Raw genomic sequence first — 22,010 nt, 5'->3', positions numbered from 1 at the left:
CCTACCTCCTGGAGTGCTCCTCAGACTGCTGGTTCTTCACCCAGGTCACACTTAACTGTGAGTCTGCTCTAAGGCCTGTCCTAGAGCCTTTTCTTGCTCTAGACTGTCTCAGTTATCTCCTCAGTTCCCATGGGTTCAATTATCATCCCTATACACATGATTTCAGATCAGTCTTGCCTGCTATAGTTCTTATCTGAGCTCTGTTCCTATATATTCAGTCTGGATGTCTCACTGGTATCTAGACCTCAACATGTCCAAAACGGAACTTATTCTCTTTCCCCCAAACTTCTTCCCTCACTATCTGCTAGATTCTCGACTTCAGGGTTCACCTGTGCTCCTCACTCCCACTCTACATATACAGTCAGTTGCTTATCTTTCCGTTTCTAACTTAGGAATATCACTTCTGTGTTCCCTGCCATACAGTAGTTCAGCCTGTTGCCTGTACTATTGCAGTAGCCTTTCCCATCCATCTGCCTTATGTCTCTTTCCACTCTGGTTCATCCACCATACATCTACCAAAGGGATTTTCCTAAAACATAGGTCTGACTATATCACTCCTTTACTCAATAAGCATTGGAGACTCCTTTCTACCGCCAGGATCAAATAAGTCTCTGGTTTGGCATTTAAAGATCTTCATAACTTGTCCCCTTCCTATTTCCTGTTTTAGTCTTACTCCTCTCTATTCACTCTATGGTCCAGTGATACTACCTACTTGCTGTTTCTTGCCCAAGATGACTTTCGCCTGGCTGTCCCCATTCCTGGAATGTTTTCCCTCTTCAACTCTACCTTTTGACATCTGGCTTCTTTCAAAATTCAGCTCAAATGCCACCTTCTGTAGGAGGAGACCTTCCCGGTCTCCCCAGCCACTTGAGTCTTCTCTAAAGTTACCTCTGTTTTACACTAAATGTATTGTGTGTGCCTTTTAATTTACATATTGTCTCCCCCATTGGTATATTTCTTATGAGCAAGCACTGTTTATACTTTTGCTTTGATTTGCATCCCAGTGCTTAGCCCAATATCTGGTACATAATAAATGCTTAATAAATGAGTGTCAATTATTGATTGATAGTGCCTTCCCTATGGTGACTCAAAAGTTTACTTTTAGGGTGCTTTTCTTCCCCCATTTACTTTTGTAGATAACACTACCACCATGCTGATCCTCTATAGCTTGAGACCTTATAGTAACCTTTGACTCTTATTTCCCTTTCCTCAGCCCACCCATCTATTTGGCAAGTCATTTGGGGTTGACAGTCTTTCTCTGATATGTCTCCTACTTTCCACTCTCACTACAACAGCTCTAGTTTTCACCTAAATTATTGCCTACCAACCTCTTCATTCTCACCCAATATGCCTTTCATTCCACTAACATAGTAATCCTCCCTGTGGGAACATGGAATATTATCAAAGCTAGAAAGGACCTTAGACATCTAGTCCAAAAAATTAGGAAGACAACCCAAATCACATCACTGCTCTGTGCTCAACGCTTTCCTGGCACTCTATTGCCTTTCCCCAATAAAACATAAACTCTTTATCCTAGTTTTTCAGGGTCCTCCACAGTCAACCCTTTGTAGCCTTAGTTCATACTATTTCCCTTCATATAATGTCCTGACCAAAATTAAAATTATTCTTTCTCCTATTACTTTACCATTTCATTCAACAAGCATTTATGAGGTTACTGCTGTGTGGCAGGAACTTGCAAGGCACTGGAGACAAAAACAGAAGAGGAAGAAAAGAAACAGTCCTTTATTCAAGGAGTTAATATTCTACTAATCAATAAACATTCATTAAGTACATACTATGTGCCCGGCACTGTGCTAAGCAGGAATACAAAAGGAAACAAAAAATAGTGCCTGCACTCAAGGAACTTAGAATCCAGTGGAGGAGACAACCTGCAAATAAATAGAAACAAATCAGGCTACATGCCAGATAAATAGGAAGTAATTAACAAAGGAAAGGCATCAAATTAAGAGGAGTTAGGGAAGGTTTCCTGTAGAAGGTGGGATTAGAGTTGGGGCTAAAGGTCAATAGTTGGAGGGGAGGAGAGAGAGTATTCCATACATGAGAGACAAATGCCCAGAGATGGATTGTCTTATTCATGCAACAAATAGGAAGCCCGTGTCACTGGATTACATAATATATGTGGGAAAATAAGGTAGAAGAAACCTGGAAAGATAGGAAGTAGCTAGGTTCTGAAGGCTTTGAATGCCAAACAGAGCCTTTTTTAATTTGATCCTGGAGGCAGTGGGGACCACTGGAGTTTATTAAATATGACCATGACATGATTGAACCTGCATTTTAGGGGCAGCTTGGTGGTGCAGTGTATAAAGCACCGGCCCTGGATTCAGGAGAACCTGAGTTCAAATCTGGCCTCAGACACTTGAAACTTACTAGCGGTGTGACCCTGGGCAAGTCACTTAACCCACATAGCCCTGCAAAAAAGAAAAAAGAACCACCACCTGCATTTTAGGAAAATCACTTTAGTGGTTGAATGGAGTAGGGAGAGACTTGAGACAGGCAGAGGCACCACCAGGCTATTGCAGTAGTCCAGGAATGAAGTGATATGGGCTAACACTACTTGTGGTAGTATCAGAGAAGAGAAAGGGGATGTGTTCAAGAGATGTTGCAAAGGTGAAAAACAGGTATGCAGATAAGTAAATACAAAATATATACAAAGTTATTTTTACTGAGACTTCTCCTTAGTAACCAAGGAAATGAGGATCAAGTAGCTATTGAGCTGAACCTTGAGAAAACCTAGTCCAAAAAGGAAGTATGTTCTAGGCTTGGAGAGAAATTTGTATATATCTTTTCCCAGCTTCATTATTTTTGCTTATGCTATCCATAACACTTGGATACTCCTTTATTTAAATCTTTCTCACCTTTCCTAAAGATCTAAGTCAGGTGCCATGTCTTAAAGCCTTCTGTAATCTACAACACCTATTACCTCCAGCTGAAAGTCATTCTTCTTTCTCAAATGTCGTTTGTGTGTGTATTCCTATGTATTGTGTTGAGTTGTCTCAGTCATGTCCATCTCTTTGTGACCCCATTTGGTGTTTTCTTGGCACAGATACAGGAGTGGTTTGCCATTTCCTTCCCCAGCTCATTTTATAGATGAGGAAACTGAGGCAGCAGGGTTAAGTGACTTGCCCAGGGTCACACAGCTAGTAAGTATCTGAAGCCAGTTTTGAAATTAGGAAGATGAGTCTATTAGGCCACCCAGCACCCTATATATTCCATGACTATTTTGCAAGTGTTGATAGGCTGATACATTGTTATAGTAGATACTTCCCAACAGCCCTACACAGTACATTGTCCAAAATATTTAAGTAAAAGCTGCTGATAATTGTTCATTTGTAACTAATAGCAAGTCACTTTCTACTTTTGTAGTTTATTGTTAACATAATGGAAGAATGTGCCTCTTGAGCCTCCTTAAATTTCTCATGTCATTTTGTCTCTATTTGCTCTTCACACTTGATTTTTTTCCTTGTATACTTTTCTTCCCCTCCCCGCCAATAAATTATAAATTCCGTAGGAGTAAGACTGTCATCTCTATATATCCCCTATCTCTGGCACAATACCTTGCACACATTAAACTCTTAATGGGTTTTTTAAATAATCGGATGATATATCAGCAACTCTAGGAGCCATCGATGCTGAAAGTCCTTTAGGTAGGGTTTGTTTTAAACTAGAATTAATTATGAACATCATTATTTGTCTCCTCATTTTATTGATGAGAAAACCTGAGGTTAGTGATTTGCTTAAGGTTACATAGCTAGTTAGCAACGGGATTGGAACTTAAGACTGACTCACATTTCAATAATATTCTTTCAATCAAATTTCTTTGGTATAATAAAGGGCACTCTAAAAACAGGTAGCATATGGCTCCAAAAAATTGTTACTAAGGGATGCCATACATAATGCCTTAGAAAGCAAGGTGATACTAATTTTTCAGCATAATCTCTGTTCCTATTCAAAGAGCACGAGGAAACCAATAAGTTGTTTCTGTATATATTCAGATAGAAGGTTTAGGGGCAGCTAGGTGGTGCAGTGGATAGAGCACCGGCCCTGGAGTCAGGAGGACCTGACTTCAAATCCGGCCTCAGACACTTGACACTTACTAGCTGTGTGACCCTGGGCAAGTCACTTAACCCCCATTGCCCCACCAAAAAAAAAAAAATATATTAAGATGAATAGATAAAATATTGAACCCAAATTAAGTTGAATGTATAAGTTAACAATTCAACTTAAGTTGCCTCCTCTCTCCTCCAGCCCCCAACAGTTGATTAGAAAATACACCAATATGCAATTCTCATACCCTCAATACCATAGTAAAACTCTCAATTAAAATAAAAAACCCTCTTAGTTATTTTTCTGATAGTAGTAATGGATTTGTACTTGTCCATACACACTTTTATCCTGTGACCTTTCTTATCAACCATATGGATTTGGTAACAAAAGTTGAGGATATGGTATGTGACTACAGAAGAAAAGAAAGGTAATTGACACATACAAGAGTCATACATGGAGTCTCAGGCTTGCACTGTGTTCTAAATGAGCTTATTGACTATAAATTTATTTGATTTATTAACTTTTTAGATAAAGTTGTTATCTGATTTCATTTATATGTGGACACCCCTGGCAAGCTCTCCAACAGTTATCCTTCACTCACCATATAATAAGCCCGTTTAAAAAGTATATATTTCTTTGATGGCATCCTTTTCTCTAGTTCTTTGCAATTCCTTATTTATTGTGTTGCAGCCTGCTTACACTCACCCTGAACTCGTCCTTTACTTTCTGTATGATACTCAATGGGAATTTTTCAGAGACTGAAATGTTAAATGATTTGCAGTCATGTAATAACAGTAGAATATTGGTGTATAAGAAAAATAGACGTTCCACCTTCTCTACTTCTTTGCAGAGGTAGATGTGGAACACTAGAGATAATGAGACTTTTTTGATATTTTGATTAGTTTTGCTGAACTTTTTTTCTGCTTTTTATTATAAAAGATGGTTCTTTGATAATTTTAAGGGAAAGAAATTGGGGGATCTAATTCACATAAAAGCAAAAGATGTCAAAACTTTATTTTAAAGCAACAAAAGGAGAGGCCTTCATTTAAGGGAGAAGTTTGGGGGCCATTTGTGGAGTTCTGGAATTTTCTCTAGGCAATCTGGCTTGCATTCTGTTCTGAACAACTCATTTTCCATTTGCAGTGTCTGTCCAAGATAAATAGATAAGCTCTGTAGGTTATCTGTCCATCCAACTGCATGGCATAGTCTATAGGATAGGCATTTTTATACCCCCTTGGTTTTTCCTGAGTGGCTTGTTAGGACAAATTCTTCTGAGTAGTTATGGATCTTGTCCAGGAGGCTCTGCAGTGTTTTAGGGCTTGCTCCAACTAGCACAATGTCATCTGCATCTGAAGCACTTCACCTATAGAAAATCCCTTTTCAACTTTGACTCTTCACTGGAATTCCCACATGACACTGGTAAATACCGTTGGCAAACATGCTTCCATTTTTCTGCCTTGATAATCTGAAGGTTGCTATGCAATGTTATTTCTATTTTATATATATATATCTTCCTTTGAGTCTTAAAATCTTGACAAATCTGACAGGAGCCTTTCAGAAGAAAACCTTTAAGGCTTCATCTTGACTGACACAAATCTTGTATTCTCTACAGTTTTTGGTCAGTTATGTAATGGTAAAGATGTAGTTTACTATGGACTATCACTTGCAAAAGTCTGCTTATTTCCTTTCTGCTTGTTTTCCTTGTTTAATATATATTAATATACTCTCTTCAAGGATGTGTTTGCTTCAGGATCTGACTGTGTAGGTGCTTTCCTTGCCTTTCCACATCAGTGACTCAGCTGAGCTATTCCTTTCCCCCACAAGGGGAGGCAGCCACTGATTCTCTCCATTCATTCAAAGGAAAGGGAGAGCAGCTGGAAGTCAAGAGAAGATATAAACAGTTCAGTATTGTGGCAGAAGGAACTAGAGGGAGGGAAGAACTTCCATTTCCAAGGAAAAGGGGGACTGGGAATGCAGCTGGGTTTATTCTGGTCAGGGATCCAGACCCCTTCTCATGCCTCTCTGTAGACCTCCCGCGCCTCCCCACCCCACTCCTATCCCCATCCAAGTGAAAAAAAGAGTAGGCATCTATGCAAGCAATAGAAAGGGGAAGAACTAAGCGTGAGGAAGAAAATCAGAGATAGGGACCTGGGAACACAAAAGGAAGACTAAAATACCAAAAGGTTATGGAAGAGAAAGCTGAAGTAAATAGATCATAAGCTGATTACCTAATGGAAAGGCACATAGGGACAGCATGAAAATGAATAAAAATGTAGAAAGAGGCCAAAACACCTTGAACAGATATACTTTAAAAGAAAAGGAACTAAAATTCCCCTGTGAAAATAAGAATCCTGTAGCTTTTCCAGAAGTCATGGAACAACAGGAAGAAATTCTAGAATGGGTCACAAGAGAAAGCAAATTTCTTTAAAAACAAGATAATAAGAAGGAAATTTGATTGGAAATCCCAGCTCTGAATGCAGAATTTAAAAACAAACAGTGGGGCAGAAAAAATTTAAAACAAGATGAGTTGCAATTCAAGGAGACAAAATAAAATTGGGCAAACAAATACTGAAGTAAAAGAAAATTTGGCAGAAGAAAAGCAAAGGGCAACATTAAACAAACAAACATGAATTCAATATAAGCCAAAGTAACTCACCTTGAACACTTGATATACAGAATTAACCTAAAAACAATAGATTTTCTAGAAGAACATAAAAGAACCTATATACAATATAGAAAATGACACAACAAAGTGTTCAGAAATTTTTTCTTTCTTTTTTTTGGTGTGGCACTGAGGGTTAAGTGACTTGCCCAGGGTCACACAGCTAGTAAGTGTTGTGTCTGAGGTTGAATTTGAACTCAGGTACTCCTGAATCCAAGGCCGGTGCCACCTAGCTGCCCCCAGAACTTTTAAATAGAGGCAGCAAAACAATGATCTTTGGATCCACAGATCCAACAGAAGAAAAACTCCATGCTTGAAACGCAAAAAAAAAAAAAATGTAGTGGTTAAGTTTGACAATCCCAGTAACATGAGGATATTTACAAGCAATCAGGAGAATTTTAAATGTGAAAGAACCCAAATTTGATTAACTCAATATTACTCCATAGTCATGAGAAATCAGAGGAAGGAATGAAATGATAGCCTATTTTAAAAAAAAAAAAACAGCTCATGCAGCAATCCGTAACATATACAGAAAAAAAATGATCCTAATCATCTGTGTAAAATGATGGACCTTTAACTTTAAAAAGCCTTTTGAGATATTCCTGTGCAAATAAACCCAGAGGTAAACAGAAAATTGCATACGTATTTCAAACATATAAGAGAAAGGCAAATTAGTGATCCAGTAATTAAGTTAATTTTATTGTTATTTAGAGACTTTTTTAAAAGATCAAAACAAGGACAGTGTTTATCAGTAAATGAAAAGGACCTGTGGGACTAAGAATCAGGAGAATGGAAGGGGGAAAAAGTGAAACTCTATAGACTAAATTCTACAAATTGTATGTCTTTTACAGGAGGCAAAAGTAGAAACTTGCATATTTGAGGAAAGGGGAATTGGAATTGCACTTTTCCTCCCCCAAGTTCATGGTGAAGAGATGAACATTTCTTTAATCTTTCAACTGGTATAGGAAAGTACAGGAGAAATGGATAAAAACCATAAAGAAGATGAGTTGGAATGGGGGAAAAGACAAATGTGCCTCTAAAGTGTACCATGTGGGGAAAAGGCCAAAAACATATGAGTTTATTTGGAGGAAAATAGGAATGCTAAGAGACTTTGTGTCCCACCCCAGGAAAGGAGATAGGAGTCTTCAAGAGCAACCAGTGTAGTAGGAAAGATATAGAACCAGAGAAGGGATAATCTTGCCTTAGGAGTAGAGTGAATATTTCAAAGGTAGGAATCAAGACCAGACCTCATAATTTAGGATACAAAATGAGTCTTACTACACTGCATTGTTTCCTTCATGAACTGATGTTTTTAAGAGTGAAACATAGCAAAAAATAGGGAGGATATATGAGGTAAGCTCTACAAATGGAATAGAGAGAATTTCAACTTCATATTTCAGAAGCTCTACCTACCTGAGGAACACAATAAAAAAAAAAAAAGAAAAGTAAGGCATATGGCACATGCAACAGAATGCGATTCAGGATATATTAGAAGGGAAAAGAAGTAAGAAACATAAAGCAAAGAAAAGCTTTAAAAAGGATATAGCAAAAGAATGGTATTTAAAATAAGAGAGGGAAGGCTTTGAACATCACATTTGAATGGGTCAGAGAAGATTAAAAAGGGAGAAGAAATAAAAGAAAAATTAAAACAAGTAAATTCAAGGAATTTGAGACGAGCAAAACTTTACGAGAACTTATAGAAATGGAATATCATCAAAATAGAATAAGCAATGGGGCAGCTAGGTGGCGCTGTGGATAAAGCACTGGCCCTGAATTCAGGAGGTCCTGAGTTCAAATCTAACCTCAGACACTTGACACTTACTAGCTGTGTGACCCTGGGCAAGTCACTTAACCCTCATTACCCCACAAAAACAAACAAATAAACAAAAAGAATAAGCAAAATTATTCCCAGAGAAAGATTATTAACTTAAAAGAAGAGCATGATTAAAAAACCACATAGAAAATTAATTAAAACACAAATTTAATGATCATAACCTTAAATATTTTATTGGATTAAGCTTATAAAATAAGCATTGCAGAATTAACAAGGGAAAAAAAGCAATTTGCTATATACAAGAAAATGCAGAAAAAATAAGTGAGAGGCAGTAACAATTTACTATACATCAAATGACTGAAAAAGCTTAAACTGATGCAGTTATATAAGGAGAATCAGGAAAACAACATACACAATGACTATAACAATATAAATGGAAAGAACAAAAAAGAAACAATGTAATAAAATATAAAATGGCTAAACTTTGCCTAGGGAAAAAAATACCACCACTACTATTTCCCCTTCATTGCAAGAGTAGGGAACTTTGGTTTTTTGTTTTGTTTTGGTTTTTTGCAGGGCAATGAGGCTAAGTGACTTGCCCAGGGTCACACAGCTAGTAAGTGTCAAGTGTCTGAGGCCAAATTTGAACTCAGGCTCTCCTGAATTCAGGGCCAGTGCTTTATCCACTCCGCCACCTAGCTGCTCCCACGAGTAGAGAACTTTGGTTGTGGAATACCATGTATACCATCATACATTGCCAATATGTTGGCTAGTTTACTGAACTTATTTTTTCTTCTCTTTAAATCTTTGTTATATAAAGGATGGCTCAGTGGAGGGGCAACTAGGTGGCGCAGTGGATAGAGCACTGGCCCTGGAGTCAGGAGGACCTGAATTCAAATACAGCCTCAGACACTTGACACTTACTAGCTGTGTCACCTTGAGCAAGTCACTTAACCCCAATTGCCTCACCAAAAAAAAAAGAAAGAAAGAAAGAAAGAAAGAAAGAAAGAAAGAAAGAAAGAAAGAAAGAAAGAAGGATGGCTCAGTGGAAATAGATGTATTTGGAGAAAATGTCATAAAAACAAAAGACATCAATAAGACAAAATTTGAAAAAGAAAAAAGCATGTCTGGGGCATCTAGGTGGCACAGTGAATAAAGCACCAGACCACCAGGTTTCAGGAGGACCTGACTTCAAATCTGGCCTCAGACACTTGACACTTACTAGCTGTGTGACCCTGGGCAAGTCACTTAACCCTCGTTGCCCTGCCCCCCCTCCCCCCAAAAAAGCATGTGTGTTGTTGGGACTATTTTCTCACTCACACACACACACACACACACACACACACACACACACAGGATAAACTTAGGGTAGTCTCAGCGGAAAAGCACTAAGATGAAGGAGAAATGAGAAAGGCTTCTTCTTGAAGGCAGGACTTCAGCTGAGACTTGAAGGAAGCCAGGAGGAGGAGGGAGACCATCCCTACTATGGGAGATAGATGGCTCAGTTGGAAGAAGTGTCTTGTGCAAGAAACAGACCAGGGTTACTAGATTGGAGAGTATGTGGGATATAAAGACTGGAAGGTTAGGAATGAGTTGGGTTATGAAGGGCTTTAAAAGTCAAACAAAGGATTTTACTTTTGATCCTGGGGGTAACATGGAGGCACTGAAGTTTACTAATTGGGGAGGTGATAGAGTCAGCCCTATGCTTTGGGGCAATGAATTTGACAGCTGAATAGAAGATAGATTGGAGGGGGCAAAAATGAGGCAGGGACAAGCAGCCAACAGTCTGTTACAGTCCAGGAATGAAGTGATGGAGACCTGCACCAGAGTGATTCAAGGATCAGAGGAGAGAAGGCATGTACAAGAGATGCTTTGGAGGTAAAAATGGACAGTACCTGAGAATTGATTTGGCAGGGGGAGGGAAGGGTTGAGGTGGTGAGCAGAATGAAGCACTGAAGAAACACCTAGATTGACAGCCCAAGTGACCAGGAAGATAGCAGTACCATAAACCGTAAAGGGGAGGGGCGGCTAGGTGGTGCAGTGGATAGAGCACCAGCCCTGGATTCAGGAGTACCTGAGTTCAAATCTGACCTCAGACACTTTTGACACTTACCAGCTGTGTGACCCTGGGCAAGTCACTTAACCCCCATTGCCCTGCCCCCCGCCCCCCCCCCCAAAAAAAAAACCAGTAAAGGGGAATTTAGGAAGAGGGGAGGGTTTAGGAAGAAAGAATGAGTTGAGTTTAATACATCTACAGGACATAGCATTTCAGATATCTGATAGGCAGTTGGAAATACAAGGGTGAAGGTCCAGGAGAGGTTAGGGAAGAACAAGAAGATGATGAAAGTCATCTGCATAGAGATGATAATTGAAACCATGGAGGCTTAATGAGATCACTGAGAGTAAAGCACAGTATGGAAGGGAAGAGAAGAAGACCTAGTACAGAGCTTTGGGGGATACCCGCAATTATTGGACATGATCTGGATGATGGTTCAGCAAAGGATTCAGAGAAGGAACAGTCAAGATAGGAGAACCAGGAGAGAACAGTATTACAGAAACCCAGAGAGAAGAGCCTATCAAGGAAATGAGGGTAGTCAACATTGTCAAAGCAGCAGAGAGGTCAGAAAGGGTAAGGAATGAGAAAAAAGCCATTAGATTGGACAATTAGATTATTGGTGCCTTTGGAGAGAAGAGTTTTAGTTGAATGAAAGTCAGACCACAAAGAGATAAGAGTGAGAGGAAAGAAAGAGAATTCAGTTATAAATGACTTTATGAAAGGGTTTAGCCACAAAGAGAAGAGAGAGAGTTATTGTGGAGGGGTAGATCAAGTGAGGGATTTTTTAGGAGAAGGGATGAGAATTGGGCATATTTGTAGGTAATAAGGAAGCAGCCAGTAGAGAGGAAATGATTTATTAGTGAGACAGGAATGATAGAGAGGACAGTGTGGTGGAGAAGACTGTGGGTATATATATATGCAGTGTCTCATTGCATACTCACACTCATGTTGGTTGGTTTGTTTCGGGGTAATGAGGGTTATGTGATTTGCCCAGGGTCACACAGCTCAAAAGCATCAAGTGTCTGAGGCCAGATTTGGTCTCAGGTTCTCCTGAATCTGGGGCTGGTGCTTCATCTACTGTGTCACCTAGCTGCCCCTTGTTTGTTTGTTTTTAATGGATTGCATAAGTACGTGGTGGAGAGGCAAAATTAGACAACAGTTCATGTGAAAAAATCTAGAGGTTTTAATAGACTACAAGCACTATAAAAATCAAGAGGATAAGACTGAGCCACAAAATCTAAGGTAATTTTTCTTTTGTTAATAGAAACATAGTGAGGTTATGGTCCCATTGTACTATTGGCATAGTCAGTTTACATTTGGAGTATTCCGTTTGGTTCTGGGTACCACAATGTTGTTTGGCTGGACTATTTCCAGAAGATGATGAGGGAGGGAAGATATATTAAGTGCCTGCTATATGTCAGATACTGTGCTAAGCACTTTACAAATATCTCATTTAAGTCTCACAACTTTGAGAAGTAGGTGTTTTGGGGTGGCTAGGTGGCGCAGTGGATAAAGCACCGGCCCTGGATTCAGGAGTACCTGAGTTCAAATCCGGCCTCAGACACTTGACACTTACTAGCTGTGTGACCCTGGGCAAGTCACTTAACCCCCATTGCCCTGCAAAAAAAAAAAAAAAAGTAGGTATTTTTATGGTCCCCAATTTTACAATTGAGGAAACTGGAGCCGCCAGATTTTAAGTGACCTACCCAGGGTCACATGGCTAATAAGTGTCTTGAGCCTGGATTTATAAGTAGGTCTTCCTGACTATACCCAGTACTCTATCAGCTGTGCCACCAGCTACCTCTAAAATAGGTGAGGGGACTTGAAGCCATGCTATGAAACAATTGAAAAGAACTGTGGTTATTCTGGAAAAAAGAAGATTTAATGCATCATGATAAATATTTTGACATGTTTGCAGTTCTGTTAAGTAGGAAAAGAATTAGATTTGTTTGTTTTACTTCAAAGGACAGAACTGGGAACAATAGGTAAAAATTATAGAAAAGTAGATTTTTAGCTCCATAGATTTTTAAAATGTTCCGTACTGTGTGGTTAAAAAAAAAAAACAACTGCCACCAAATTTAAAGCAGTATTAAAGTGGATTGATCTTCTTTGAGAGGTAGTGAGTTTCCCATCATTGGATGTTTTCAAATAGATACTAATCATTGGGGATAGGGATGGTGAGGACTGCTATGGAGGGAAATCCTATTCCATATAGACTAGATGACTTATATTCTAAGACCCTTATCCCATCTATGTCTTCAGGTACAGTAATGTTTGTCATTCTAAAGTCAAGCATGAGGGGCTGCTAGGTGGCACAGTTGACAGAGCACTGGCCCTAGAGTCCGGAGGACCTGAGTTCAAATCCAGCCTCAGATACTTGACACTTACTAGATGTGTGACCTTAGGCAAGTCACATAACACCAATTGCCTCACTAAAAAAAAAAAAAAAAATAATAATAATAATAATAATAATAATAATAATAATAATAAAGCATGAGGTTGGATCTGAAGTAGCAACAGAGAAACTGGAAAAGTTTATTAATAAAGTTGAGGTGGTGGATGAAAGGGATTATTATGCAGGCTTGAAGGTACTGGGTACCAAGAGGGCTTAAGGGTTAGTCTAGATGTGTACCTTTCAGAACATTTTAAGAGATGTTGATAGCAGACCAGGAGATTTGGGATTATGCCTAAAGAGCTGCAGGGCTATACTTCTTTTCATCTATGTATGTAGCAGAACTTAGTTCCTAAAACAGAAAAAAAAAAAAAAAGCACTGTCCCTGAGGTCAAAGGGACCTAGCTTCAAACCCCAGCTCTGGTGCTTCATACCTATGTGGCTTTGGACAAGTGACTCAGGGGTTGGGCTGAGGTTCCTTCCAACTCTAGATTTATGATTTTGCGAATTAATCATCATAATTCTCCATAAGTGAATTCTAAGGGCAAGGATTTCCCAACAATAGCACAAAGATCTTCTGGTTTATCTGGAAGAGCTCCAATGTTATTCATCACTGCTACTGAAGGACTACTTCCTTTTCCTCTAGCCCTCCCTTGCCACTCTTCCCAGAATGAGAAGGGGAGGAGGGAGTACTGCAGCTCCTTTCTCCTCAGGGTCTTGACTCAGTCTCTGTTTCCCCCTCTGCAAGACTTTCGGGATATGAAGAGTAGCTCCTAACAAAAAGATTGTGTCCCTTCTCTTTTTTGGATGGTGGTTAGCATGCACACTTAGGACAATGACATGCATGCTATCTATATTCAGCTATCATTAACTGTAATCCTACTCTGGGCTCTTTCTTCACCTCTACTTAGATTATATGTGTCAGGTGTGCTTATATGTGTCAGGTGTCCAATAATTGGAAGACAGAAAAGTAACTACCTTTTTTTTAAGACTGATTTTTCTAAGCCTAATTCCAACACATACCAATACTTTGCTATTATGTTAATGTTTTCACATAAATAGTACTTAATAATGAGAGAAGAAAAAGAATATTCAAGCAGTGTTTTCAGAGTAATATAGTGTTGGCAATCTTTTTCTTTTGATTTGAAATAGATGTATTTGATAGTCTGCCAAATGACTAACTTTCTCTTACTCAGAGTCTAAGGAACCAGTTTTTATGTTTTTTAGTCTCTTCCCCCCCCCCCCCCAACCTCCTGTCTACTTTTAGGTTTTTGGAGGGATTTTTTGTGTCTGTGATTTGAATGCTAATTAGAATCTGTTCCAGTCAGGAAAAATAAAAGGACTTAAAATTCAAACCCATCATATTTATTCCTTGTTAACAGTTCTAATAAAAGCCTTGGTGGGCAAGGTTGATGTTTTTGCCTAAAGTGGAATTTTATGGTTATCTTGGATTTATTTGCTATCCATGGTCTTAATAATTGATACTGGTTATATTATTTAAAAAGGTTAAAATGGAGATTTGCACTACATATGGTTTAATGCCTTTTTTCTCCTTTTGGAGGTCATGAAACGAGTACGCACAGAACAGATTCAGATGGCAGTGTCCTGCTACCTCAAACGACGCCAATATGTAGATTCAGAAGGCCCCCTAAAACAAGGATTGCGGCTGTCTCAGACTCCTGAAGAGATGGCAGCTAATCTCACAGGTAATAAATAGCCTAAAGGTCCAGTCTGGCCACTTTTCCCATCTTTGTCCTCATCTTTAATGGCATTTCTACTGCTCCTAAAAGCACATCTGAAACCGAGATGTTACAGTACAAGTGGGGTAGTTCCCTTGCCCTTGGTGATGAAAACAATTTGTTAAAGTAGTCTTTATAATAAAGATATTTTCCATTTTTCTTCTGTTGGTCATTGTTCCATTTCTGCATGTAAATACCCTTGGGATAACTTGCTTAATTGGATCTCTTGTGTAGCTTTCTTTAAATTGATTATATCTTATACTACTTCTCACCCCTTATGAATTAACCCATTAGACTGAGCTTAAGAACAGTGACTTTTTCTTTTACTCCACAGTGCTTAATACAGTGCCTCAAACATAGTAGGCACTAAATACTTGTTGGTTTGATTGTCTATCATCTGTTCCAAACTGCTATTGCTTTTGACCACCATTTACTGCCACTTAGCAAGTAAGCTGAGTATCTGCTGATTAAGACACTTTCTGAGCTGATTTGATCTTCTTGTTGTGGCAATAACTTTACTTTGGTTAAACTTTTGCATAGTTGTTATAATTAATGTGGATTTCATTTCAGTTGTCCATTTCCCATTTTTCATTGTCGGTTATTTGTTTAAATAGTTCGGGATCAAGTTGTTTAATTTGTATGCCATGTCTTTCTCACCTTATTCTCACAAAGTACTCCTCTGATACTTCATGATGGCTTAGAGGTAACCCTGGATTCGTAAAACATTTGTCAGTGAAACATAAGCTCTACCAGGTTCTGGCCTCCTGTAAAGACATCATATTTGGCCCCAACAGTCTGAGTCTGCTTTCTGAGGACCAGCCAAGTGTGAAGAGACTTTTCACCAGAAGGCAGGCCACCTGGTAGTGTACCATAACAACCCATGGGGAAAAAAATGGTCTTTATTCTTGTACTGCCCTCCTCTGCATTTGCAGGAAAAAAAAATCTGGCAAGAGCTGCTAAGAATCATGCAAGTTTTAGAGACCATGTATTAATTAATTGTTATTGCTCGGTCATTCAGTCATGTCTACCTCTTTATGACCCTTGTTGGGTTTTCTTGGCAAAGATACTAACTAGAGCAGTTTGCCATTTCTTTCTCCAGTGAATTAAGGCAAATAGATGTTAAGTGACTTGCCTAGGGTCACAGAGCTAATGATTGTCTGAGGCTATATTTGAACTCAGATCTTCCTGACTCCAGACCCAACTTTCTATCAAATGAGCCATCCAGCTACATATATTTACTGTGACTAGTATGCTAAATGTGAGATCCTTGAGCCATGGCCAAATGGACATATTACTGGAGGAGCTGAATTATATCAGTCTTGACATTCTTTCTATAAATGAAACCAAAAGAAAGAAACATTGCAGCTAAATAGAAGAAACATCTCCAAGATTCTTCTCAGAGAGGCAAAGAAAAGAGTTGGTGGAATTTTATTAAACTTGAAAAGACACAAGAAACTTTCATGAGCTATGTAGTCATCTTATTGTAGTACTGATAAGTATTTACAAAAAGACCATCATTAAAATAATTACAGCTTATGCACCAACATTAGTTGCTGAGGATGAAAAGGTAGAACAATTCTAAAAGGAACACAACCTCCCTTCTTCCTCCTGTCCTAGATTAAATCCACATATATTCTCATACTTTTGGTGACTTCTGTGCAAAAGTGGAAAACGGTAAGGGTGATGAGAAATGCATGGTTTATAAGGAAGAAATGAGAGAAAGACTTACAGACAAGACAATCTTACATCTTTATATCATGAACACTCTTTTGAGAAAAAAAAATTCAGTACATAGGAGGAGACTTGTTAATGATATGGGAGTTTTCTTTGAATCAGCTGTCTGTATAGAAGACAGAATAATCATTTTATATACATATAAAGCAAGGGATGCCCAGTTATGTAAATTCACAAGTGATTTAGAAATAGAATGAATTCCCTACTTTTTAGAGTCTTCCTATAGACTCAACTGCTTGTTTACTAAATGATATTGGCACCAAAACTTAGATATGTTTAGAAGAATCACCATATTCCAAAAGAAGTTTAGTTTTAGCCAAGTAATTCCTTTGGCCCTTCATTTTGAAATTCAGAAATATTTAAAGTTAAGAATAGATTGGTATTCAGGTGACAAGCTATACTTTTTAATCATACCTCTTAGAAAGGGATAGATTCACTTCAGATGAACAGGTGCAACAGGAAACCATTGCCCTTATTGACATAGTTTTGTTTTTGTTTAAAGTGTTGTCTTAAAGTGCAGCATAATTAAAAACATTCTCAAGGCAGGTGGAACAACAGGCACGTAAGTCTATATACATCTTCAAATATTTGAAATGTCAATAGCAGATGAATTGATAAGTCAGATATATTACTATCCTTGGAAAATAGCCATTATCTTTTTAAAGAAAATGTTATGTAGTATTTTATTTTATTTACCTTAATTGTTTTGTTTCATTGTAGGATAGTAGAGAAACTGTTAGGAACAAATCTTTAATAGAAAGATAGTGAAATGGTACATGGTTTTACAGATTCCTTCAGGTGTTAGGAAAACCTGTAATACATTGACCTTTCTGGTTGTGTCCAGTTTGGTCTTGTGGTTAATTCTTAATACTACCAAATGCTTAGATAGTTAATAATTGTAATTCTTTGCTTATTTCTGATGGATGGTCTGTCTTCTTCCATAGTCCAATCAGAGTCTGGTTGTGCTAACATAGTATCTGCAGCCCCCTGCCAGGCTGAGCCTCAGCAATATGAAGTACAGTTTGGACGATTACGGAATTTTCTCACTGGTAAGTACTTGTCTGGAGTAATTTCTTTTTATGCAAATTTCAACCATGTTTTTGAACTTGAAAATCCACCAACTTGACAGAAAGACAATGGGAGAATAAAGAACAAAGGACTGGGAAGTTTAGCAGCCTGTATTCTAATCCTGGCTTTACCACTGTCTAGCTTTGTGGCCTTGTGTTAGTCATTTGACTTCCCTGAACCCTTTATTATCACAGTTAAAAAATGAGAGTAGAGGGCAAAGTGATGGTGACTAGAAAAGCTCCTCCCAAAACTCTTATGATTCTCATTTTAAATTTAATTGAAGGGGCAGCTAGGTGGCACAGTGGATAAAGCACTGGCCCTGGATTCAGAAGGACCTGAGTTCAAATCTAGCCCCAAACACTTGACACTTACTAGCTGTGTGATGCTAGGCAAGTCACTTGACCCTCATTGCCCTGTGCAAAAAATAAAAAAAGAAATTTAATTGAAAAGAAATTGTATGGGAAACTGTTATGCTACTTATTAGTCAATCTCTAGTTATTTTCTGCGTGCCTGATATGTGCATTCTATTGTATTAAATGTAATACAGTGTACAAAGAAGTGTAAAGCATGGTTCCTATCCCCAAAGAGCTTACATTCTAGTTAGTTAGAGATAATATATTCCTAAGATACTTGGGAGACAAGATAGGCATATAGCATATTCTGGCCTCATAGTGGTTTTAGGGGTTTCTTATTTCAGTAATATCTGATGAGAGAAGGGGCAGCTGGGTGGCGCAATGGATCAAGCACCAGCCCTGGACTCAGGAGGACCTGAGTTCAAATCTGACCTCAGACACTTGACACTTACTAGCTGTGTGACCCACTGCCCTGCAAAAAAATATATATATATATAAATATATATATATATGATGAAAGAGAGAGAGAGTGTGTGTGTGTGTGTGTGTGTGTGTGTGTGTGTGTGTGTGTGTGTGTGTGTGTGTGTGTGTGTGTGTTTAAATCACAAGCGAATGTAAGGGACCACAAGTTATATGACCACATTACAGTGATTTTAATTTTTGATCACATATGACTTTACGATAGAAAAGGTGATTGGTAACTTAAACACATTATAGCATAATGGAAAAATGCTGGATTTGAAACCAAAGGATCTGGATTCAGATCACAGTTCTGCCACCCGTAAGACCTGATGCAAGTCATTCAACTCTCTAGGCATCAGTTTTCTCATCTGTAAAATGGACTAGACCAGCTATCTAAGGTCCCTTCCAGTTTTAAATCAGTGATCCTTTGAATAGGAGCAAATAATGAGGGGGGAAGCATAGAAAATCAAGAGATCCAGAGTGAGCCACATGTTACTGAGTGTGCCATGTTACTGAAAAGCGGAATGCTAGAATTCATTAATAGAAATGTGACAGGTCCAAGTTAGGAGCTATATCTCTATTATACTTACTGCTGTCCAGATCATTTACAGAATACCATCCTTCCTCAATCAGTGTCATAGTGTTAGCATTGGAAGGTGCTTTAATAATGATCATTTAACCCCTTCGTCTTACTTTTTTTTTTTCCTTCATCTTACCAATGAAGGATCTGAACCCCAAAGAGGTCAAGGGATTTGGCCATGGTCATACCCAAACCATTTCTTGAACCTGGTGTCCCCTAAATCCTAGTCCAGTGCACCCATACCCCAAAGATTCAAGAGACATAGTAATATTAGAGACATTTAGCAAAGAATTTTGTTTGCCACAGAAGCTTTTGAAAAACAGCACTTGTTATATTTTGTGGGAAGAAAAATATACCATTAAAATATTTAACCACATAAATGGAAGGTGCTTAAGAATAATGATAAACTGCTTTCCACCTCAGTTGAGAACAAAAGGGTGAAATTGGTTTATATTTAAGAATTTACCAGGCTGCTTGCCTTGGTTTGTAAAGGTGATTGCTGTCTTTTTTCCTTAAAAGAGAGAAATATTTCATCTCTCCAACATAATATAGATCTAGTCTTCCCTGCTGTGAAGTGTCTGTATAGGATAAAGTACAGAAGAGTGCTTCTTCCTAGCCCAAATTAGACTACTGCCCACCACTCTGTCCTCTACTACACTGAGGTTGCAGGGTTCATGCAAGAACTGAAGGAGGTAGAAGGAGATAGCATGGGAGGGTTAAGGAACAAAATCTAAGGGGAAAGATGTCAGTCGTTTAAATTTGTAGGTCTTAACAAGTAAGGACTTTGGGGGCAGTGAGGGTTAAGTGACTTGCCCCAGAGTTACACAGCTAGTAAGTGTCAAGTGTCTGAGGCCAGATTTTGAGCTCCTCCGAATCCAGGGCTGGTGCTTTATCCCCTGTGCTACCTATCTGCCCAAGTAAGGACTTTTTAATAGTAATTCTACCTTAGAGAAGCACTAGACTAGAACTCTTTAAGTAACTTTCATCATGTTTAACTACATTTTTAGTATTTTCAGAATAAGTTTAATTCTTTTTTTTTTCTTATTTAGAATTTTATTTTTCCAAAATAGATGTAAAAACAAATTTTGACATCAATTTTTTAAAACTTTGTGTTCCAATTTCTCTTCCTCTCTCCCTTCCCACCCTCCACCCACAAGAACTCAAGCAATTCAGTATAAGTTATACATGAGTAGTCATGGGAAACATTCCCACATTAGCTAGGTTGTGAGAGAAAACAGTTAAAAAACAAAACTTCAGATTAAGGAATTGTCAAAGAAAAAAATTTTTTTAATGTGTTTCCATCTGTTTTCACATACCATCAGTTCTTTCTCTGTAGATAGGTTGCAATTTTCATAAGTCCTTCAGGGTTATATTGGATCATTGCCTTGCTGAAAAAAACCACATGCTTCCCAGCAGATCATCTTACACTGTTGCTGTTTTGTATACGGTACATTTCACTCTGCTTTCAGTTCATGTAGGTCTTTCCAGGCTTTTCTGATAGCATCCTGTTCATCATAACTTTTATATAGTACCTTAAACTTGACAAAGAATTCTTTTACCCCTCTTCCTCCTCAAAAGTGTTTTACTTCTGGGGCAGCTAGGTGGAGCAGTGGATAGAGCACTGGCCCTGGAGTCAGGAGTACCTGAGTTCAAATCCGGCCTCAGACACTTAACACTTACTAGCTGTGTGACCCTGGGCAAGTCACTTAACCCCAATTGCCACACTAAAAAAAAAAAAAAAAGTAAAGTGTTTTACTTCTGATCACCCCCTCCCTCCCCTGCTCTGCCCTCCCTTCTTTCATCCTTCCCTCCTTATCCTCTCTCCCTCCTACTTTCCTATAGGGTTAGATTACTCCTCCCAGTTGGGTGTGAATGTTATTCCCTCCTTGAGCCCACTCTGATGAGATTAAGGTTTTTGAGCTAATTCTATGTTCTAAATTTTTCTTCCTACCTCCTTCCTCAACCCTCCCTATGAAATCAAGCAGTTCAACATATCATACACATACGGTTATGCCGAACATCTTCACCTTCCTTGAAAGTGTTTTGATTTTTACTGCTCTCTCCTCCAATCTTCCCTTCCCTTCTCTCCCCCCATCTCTCTTCCCTCCCACTTTCCCTCAGGGCAAAAACATTACTATACCCACTTGAGTATATATGTTATTCCTTCTTTGAGCCACTTCTGATGATAGTAAGGTTCACTCACTCCCCCACTCCTTCTCCCTCTTCCCCTCCCCTCCATGAGCTTTTTTTTCTTGTTTCCTTTATGTGAACTACCTCTCCTCAGTCCACCTCTCCCCTTCCCCCTACCCCAGTCTATTCCTCCCACCCCTAAACCCCGTTTTAGAGATGTCATCATGGATTAGCTAGGTGGCACAGTGGACAAAGCATCAACCTTGGACTCAGGAGGCCCCAAGCCCAAATCCAGTCCCAGACATAAGACATTCCACCCTGTTTGCCCCACAAAGAACAAAACATAAATGCTTTACATATATCATCCCTTCATATTCAGGTCAGACCTGTGTCTTCTGTGAATTCCTTACTGAGAAAGTTCTTATGAGTTAGAAGTATTATCTTCCCATGTAGGAATGTAAATAGTTTGATCTTTTAATATCCCTCATGAAGTCTTTTTCCTGTTTACCTCTTTATGCTTCTCCAGGGTCTTATATTTGAAAGTCAAATTTTCTATTCAGTTCAGGTCTTTTCATCACAAATGCCTGAAAGTCCTCTTTTTCATTGAAGTCCCATTTTTCCCTCTGAAAGATTATAATCAGTTTTGCTGGGTACATGATTCTTGGCTGTAGTCCCAGTTCCTTTGCCCTCTGAAATATCATATTCCATGCCCTCTGGTTCTTTAATGTAGATGCTGCTAGATCTTGTTTTAGCCTTATTGGAGCTCCACAGTCTTTGAGTTCCTTTTTTCTAGCTGCTTGCAATATTTTCTCCTTGACCTGGGAGTTCTGGAATTTGGCTATAATATTCCTGGAGGTTTTCCTTTTGGGATTTCTTTCAGGGGGTGCTTGGTAGATTCTTTCAATTTCTATTTTAGCTTCTGCTTTTAGAATATTAGGGCAATTTTTCCTGACAATCTCTTGGAGGATGGTGTCTAAGCTCTTATTTTGGTCATG

General features: G+C 38.7%; 1 protein-coding gene across 1 annotated transcript in view; it reads left to right on the top strand.

Moving 5' to 3' along the window:
• TAF5L (TATA-box binding protein associated factor 5 like) overlaps positions 1–22,010 on the top strand; it is a 38,389-nt gene that overhangs the window by 1,891 nt on the left and 14,488 nt on the right. The window contains exons 2-3 of the mRNA XM_044005185.1: positions 14,511–14,655; positions 17,367–17,471. Coding sequence (XP_043861120.1) covers positions 14,514–14,655; positions 17,367–17,471 — 247 coding nt within the window. The 5' untranslated portion in view covers positions 14,511–14,513. The remainder of the gene's footprint in view (positions 1–14,510; positions 14,656–17,366; positions 17,472–22,010) is intronic.

Source organism: Dromiciops gliroides, chromosome 4 (genome assembly GCF_019393635.1).
Source record: "Dromiciops gliroides isolate mDroGli1 chromosome 4, mDroGli1.pri, whole genome shotgun sequence".
NCBI lineage: Eukaryota > Metazoa > Chordata > Mammalia > Microbiotheria > Microbiotheriidae > Dromiciops > Dromiciops gliroides.
This window is presented reverse-complemented; position numbering and strand designations above follow the sequence as displayed.